This window comes from Anomaloglossus baeobatrachus, chromosome 4 (assembly GCF_048569485.1).
Source record: "Anomaloglossus baeobatrachus isolate aAnoBae1 chromosome 4, aAnoBae1.hap1, whole genome shotgun sequence".
Taxonomy (NCBI): domain Eukaryota; kingdom Metazoa; phylum Chordata; class Amphibia; order Anura; family Aromobatidae; genus Anomaloglossus; species Anomaloglossus baeobatrachus.
In genome coordinates this window covers 309,489,347-309,495,230 of record NC_134356.1, presented here as the reverse complement: position 1 = coordinate 309,495,230, position 5,884 = coordinate 309,489,347, and the positions used below count along the sequence as shown (strand labels likewise).

Genomic DNA, 5,884 nt, shown 5'->3' with positions numbered 1-5,884 from the left:
ACACTGCATAATGTATGCAGTGTGTCTGCAGAATAGATGCCGATTTCATCCGCTCTGGATGCAGCCTCTCCCATAGACCCGCAACACACATCCGTTTTTTTGTACGTGAGCGGTATGTATTTGCACGTAACGGAGACAAGTACACACGGAGACCATGTTATTCAATGGTAGATGGCACACGCACATAAAATCACACGGAACGTGTGTCCGTGTGGTAAGTACGTGTGTGCGCTTTTCTACACGGACGACATGTCCGTTTTTAGCCGGCAGCACGCAGGCACGGACCTGCTTTAGTCTATGGGTCCGTGCCTGCACGGACCGCACACGGAGTATGTCCGTGTTCAGAACGTCTCGTCCGTGTCCGTTTTTCATCACAAAATTTGAAACACTTGTTACCAATCTATCAGGTCAATTGTAGGCCATTACTTCTGGCGCCAAACATACATTTCCAGAGAGGCCGTACTGGGCACAGCCTTAAAAGGGAGGCCGACATGACTGGGTTAGGTCGGGAATAAGAGAGGGGGTTTTTTAAGTGACGGGGGTTAGGCAGGGGTTAAAGATACTTAGATGGGGCAGAAATAGAGGAAGTTTGAATTGTGCATTATGGGCGTAGTTAGTGGGGGCGGGAACAATTAAGGGGTTTATAAGGGGTGGTCAGTTAGTGGGGTCATCCATTTTGGCACAGAAAACGGTACAATCTACATGTCCTTGTGTGCCAGCTTCCCTGCCCCAGAAAATGGAGTCTGTGGATGCCATTCTTCAACAGCTTAGAACCGCTGCCGGCTTGATGGGATCAGACTGGCTCCAGGCTTCAGTGAACAGCCTGCTGCAAGGGGCCGGGGATGCTCCAGCTCAACCATCCCCCGAACCACGCCGGTCGCGGAGGACCAGGCCTCCGGCGCGCCTAAGCCCAGAAGCTATCCCTCGGGTCCGGTGCCGAATAAGGAGCCCCTCAGGGGACCCTTCAGGTCAGGGTGCCGCCAGGCCCGCCGCCTCGCGCCGGTCCCGTCCTGGGAGGAATCCTGCTTCACGGCGGGGCCTGCAGCAGAGGGAGGTGTCGGCCTCCCTCCCATCTAGGACAACGCAGGAGGAGACAAGAACGGCGTCGGCAGGGGCTCAGGAGCCTGCATCGCCCGCCCGGCGCAGAGGAGAGGGAGCACGGAGATGACAGGCCGGGGTCTCTAAGCGTGGGTCACGGAGCAGGCAGCAGTCGGCAGCCCCTCCTCCCTCCATGGAAGAGAACAGATCATGTCCCCCTGCAAGGGATTGGTCCTCAGCGTTGTCTGTCTCCAGCCAGCAGACGCAGCCACGCCCCCCGATGATGACAACTTCCGGCCAGCCGGGGCTGGCCCTCCCACAGCCAATGTCAACATCCTGCCAACAGATGCTGGGCTTTCCTGTTCAGGCGATCCCTCCCGGCCAGCAGGTGCTGGGCCTGCCACCTTATGGATTACCTCCCGGCCAGCAGGTGCTGGGCCTGCCACCTTATGGATTACCTCCCGGCCAGCAGGTGCTGGGCCTGCAACCCCACGGATTACCTCCCGGCCAGCAGGTGCTGGGCCTGCAACCCCACGGATTACCTCCCGGCCAGCAGGTGCAGGGCCTGCCATTACTAGATATGCCACCTGGCCAGCAGGAGCTGGCAAGACTACATGACCACGTCGAAAGCGATTCGCTCGCATCGAGCCTCCTCCCTCAAGGCCGTGGGGGCTCTGCTAGAGTTGAATCGGATGATGCAGGAAGGCGTCAGGAACCAGGATCTTCGGCTGCTGGGCTCACAGCACCCAGGCAGCCAGGTGAGAACCCTTCTAATTTTTCTCTTAACCACATATTACCCTCCCCTTTACTTAGTGGTGCTGAGGGGCCATCGGGGGGGGGCAGTCAGGGGTAGATATGTTAGCACAGGGGTTGCGCACGCTAGCGGTTATTTTAGGTTCGGTGGGAGTCCAAGGGGGGATATCACCGGCGGTGGCATGGACGGGTAGCTCGAGCGTAGGTGCAGTATCGGCTGGGGGGCTTGGCGTGTCGTCTGGTGCAGTGGCCAATCCTTTACCGGAAGTCGGGGTTCCAGCCGGGAGTGCGATTGGTGTCGGAGCACATAGTCAACCTCCTTCGGTTAGTCAGGGAGAAAAGGAAAACGACGACGTGGTACGGTTAGATGATTCAGCAAAGGGGGAGGTGTACGTCTTCTTTGAGGGGCCGCTAGGGGCCCACCTTAAACAAGAAGTGCGGGAAAAGATATGGCGTAATGAGTACGTAGATATTTTTTCCCTTTTGCCATTAGAACGTTTTAATTTAGACCGGGCTAGGAAGGATGAAGGAAAGAAAGAGGACGAAGAAAAGAGGAGGTACCGTTTAATTCCGCGGACTTTTTCTAACTGGCTGCAGGCATTCGCCATACTAGCCAGCGTGATAGGGGAAAAAGCACCGGATAATTGTTCCGGACTTTTTTGCTACATGGATGCTATTGGCGAAGCCTACAGGGTGTACGGGGGTCAGGGATGGCTTAGGTATGACGAACAATTTCGTCAACGCAAGGCGGTACGTCCCAACATTCGTTGGGATCATAAAGATATCAGCCTTTGGATGAAGGTTTCTGCACCCAATAGGTCTGGTTTCGGTGGACAGTCCTTTCCAGGGAGCGGAGGCGGCCCTGTCCAGGCTGGGCACACAGTTGCCCAGCAGAAAGGATTGTGCTTCTTATTTAATGAGGGGGCATGCAAGTTCGGGGGCAAGTGTAAATTCAAACACGAATGCTCTGTGTGCAATGGGAGTCATAGTGCATCCAAATGCTTCCGAGGAGGAAAGCAAAAAGGGGGAGATAATGCCGAAAAAAGGAGTGACACCGGTGCGGCTGGCAGAGATGCAGCATTTTCTAAATAGATACCCTGATCGGGCGGCGGCGTTCTTGTTGGAAGACGGTTTTAAGCATGGTTTCAGGATTCCGTTTGTTGATAGGGAGTTTAGTTTTTGTACAAAAAATTTAAAATCGGCGTTAAGATTTCCGGAAGTTGTATCTGAGAAATTAATGAAAGAGGTTGCTTTAGGTCGCATGGACGGGCCTTTCTCTGTGGCTCCCCTAAGGAACCTAAGGGTTTCACCACTGGGCGTGGTTCCAAAAAAGGAGCAGAACAAATTTCGGCTTATCCATCAACTGTCATTTCCCAGGGGAGCATCTGTGAATGACGGGATTGATCCGGACCTGTGTTCGGTTAGTTACACGTCGTTTGACTCGGCTATCAAATGGGTGAGAACATTTGGAAAAGGAGCTTAGTTGGCAAAAACGGATGTTGAAGCGGCGTTCCGCTTATTGCCGGTTCACCCAGATTGTCTGCATTTATTAGGGTGTTTTTGGAACGGAGGTTTTTTCATTGACCGCTGTCTGCCAATGGGCTGTTCTCTGTCTTGTGCCTATTTTGAGGCTTTTAGTACATTCGTGGAGTGGGTTGTAAAGGAGGTCTCGGGTGTGAAATCTTTTATACATTATCTAGATGATTTCTTGTGTATAGGCCCGGCTGATTCTTTTGAATGCTCCCTGCTACTGCATACCATGGAAACGGTAGCTCAGAGGTTTGGCATTCCATTGGCAGCAGATAAGACGGAAGGGCCGACTATGGTATTGAGCTTTTTAGGCATTGTCATTGATACAGTAGCGATGGAGTGTCGACTACCAGAGCAAAAAGTGGCAGAGCTTTTGGTGGAGGTGAAGAGAGCCAGGCAGTTACGAAAGATAACGTTGAGAGAACTTCAGTCGCTACTTGGGAAGTTAAATTTCGCCTGCCGCATCATGCCCATGGGCAGGGCCTTTTGCCGAAGGCTGGCAATGGCAACAAGTGGGGTAAAAGCTCCTCATCATTTCATTAGGTTGAAAAAGGAACTTAGGGAGGACTTGCAGGTGTGGGCTGATTTTCTGAAAGTTTACAATGGAAAGACGTTGTGGATGGACCCTGTGGAAAAACTGAGTGTGGCAGGCCTATTCATAAGCACGGTGGGGCTGAGGGTTTTGGAGCGTTTTGGAGCATACTGTCATGGCAGCTGGATTTATGGCAAGTGGCCAATGGAGTGGAGGTCCGCGGGTTTGTTGCAAAATGCGACATTGATCGAACTGTTCCCCCTGGTAGTGGCATTGACACTTTGGGGGGACAGGTTCAGGAATAAAAAACTGAAGTTCTGTGGCAGCAATGAAAAAGTGGTGTCAGCAATTAATTCATTGTCAGCGGCGTCCCCCCCGGTAGTTAAGGTGTTGCAAAAACTGGTTCTTTTGTGTTTGTCTTAAAATTCTTGGTTGGTGGCGGAATTGGAAGCGGGGGCACATAATCTTATCGCTGATTCAATTTCTTGTTCACAGACGGCGCTTTTTCAGAGATTGGCACCTGCAGCAGAAGCCAAAGGTCTGACTTGTCCAATGGAGTTGTGGGTTCTGCCATTCGAGCGGCAAGGAAGCTGATTTCCGGATCATTATCAGGTGGTACCTGGTCAGCCTACTCACAGGCTTGGAAGGTTTGGGAGGATTGGAAGTTATCTGTAGGGGGCGACATGGAGGACGATGGTCGGTTGTTAATGCTAGTAGGCCATTATTGGGAAGCTGGTTGGTCGGTTCCAAAAGTTAATCGTTTTTTAGCTGGTTTAGCCTTTGGCTTCAAGGTTAGGGGCCTTAAGGATGTAACAAAATCCTTTTTGGTCGTGCAAGCGCTAAAAGGATGGAGGAGAGGTTGGAAAGTGGAAGATAAGAGAAGACCAATTTCTTACGACTTGCTGTTGAGTTTGGGGAGGCAAGTGGATAGGGTTTGTACTTCTATTTGGGAGAAGCGTCTCTTTAAGTTAGCTTTTTCCTTGGCATTCTTTGCAGCTTTGCGGTTAGGGGAGCTGGTGTGCACCTCCAGATTTAAAAGGGATGGTCTATCGAGGGATAGTGTCGATCTTTATGAGGACAGGATTGAAATATTAATCCGTTCTTCTAAAACTGATCAGTTAGGAAAAGGTTGCAGAGTGGTGGTGTTTGGAGTCCCCGGATCGGCGATGTGTCCGGTCCGTTGTTTAAGGGAATTCGGTTCAGTAGCTGGTGGGGCTAACATTCCGTTGTTGGTACATGCGGATGGTTCCTCATTGTCTCGATTTCAATTTATATCTATTTTCAAACGCTGTTTGGAGCGGGGTGGTTTCTCATCAGCGGATTTTGGCAGCCATTCATTCAGAATAGGGGCAGCCACTGAAGCAGCCAGGAGAGGGCTCAGTGATGAAGTGGTAAAAAGGATTGGAAGGTGGGAATCTGGAAGATTCAAGTCATATGTGCGAATTGACAGGTTGTGAAATGTGAAAATGTTTTTACTTTATGTTTCAGTGTCCGGTTTCTTCTTAGTTTTTTCTTTTGTTGTTCCCTCAGGTGCTGGCCCTCTCCTAGTGTGGATCATGGGGCATTCTTTTGTATTCTGGGCGGCATTGCGGGCTGCAGTTCGTCCGAGCGGTAGGCAATTACATTTCTCTAGGGAGGATGCTATACTTCGCTGGATTGGTAAACGTGGCATGGCATGGAAACAGTTCCTACCTGAATTTAATTTTTTTGCGAGGCTGGATCGGGCCCCTGATGTGCTAGTGTTGCATATCGGGGGCAACGATCTGGGAAAAAGGCCTTTTCGGGAGCTGATAAAAGATATTAAATTTGATCTCTTGCGGTTATGGGCAATGTACCCAAAGGTAACAACAGTGTGGTCGGATATTGTCCCAAGGAAGGTCTGGCGAGATGCAAGGTCCGTAGATAGGATAAATAAGGCGCGCGTTAAGGTAAATAGAGCCGTGGGTGGCTTTATGGCCAGAAACGGGGCAGTGGCGGTCCGTCATCCGGATTTGGAGTCGGGGGATGGTGAATTTTGGAGACGGGACGGAG

General features: G+C 51.4%; 1 protein-coding gene across 1 annotated transcript; it reads left to right on the top strand.

Moving 5' to 3' along the window:
• The first annotated feature begins 1,618 nt into the window (after positions 1 to 1,618).
• On the top strand, positions 1,619 to 5,310 carry LOC142302390 (uncharacterized). Its single transcript, XM_075343444.1, has 2 exons — positions 1,619 to 1,796; positions 4,349 to 5,310. The coding sequence occupies exons 1-2, from the start codon at positions 1,619 to 1,621 to the stop codon at positions 5,308 to 5,310; spliced, it is 1,140 nt and encodes a 379-aa protein (XP_075199559.1).
• The last annotated feature ends 574 nt before the right edge of the window (positions 5,311 to 5,884 follow it).

Coding starts and splice junctions, on each gene's coding strand:
- LOC142302390 (XM_075343444.1), top strand. CDS start 1,619: ATGCCACCTGGCCAGCAGGAGCTGGCAAGACTACATGACCACGTCGAA. Junction 1,797..4,348: donor CACAGCACCCAGGCAGCCAG/GTGAGAACCCTT, acceptor TCTTGTTCACAG/ACGGCGCTTTTTCAGAGATT.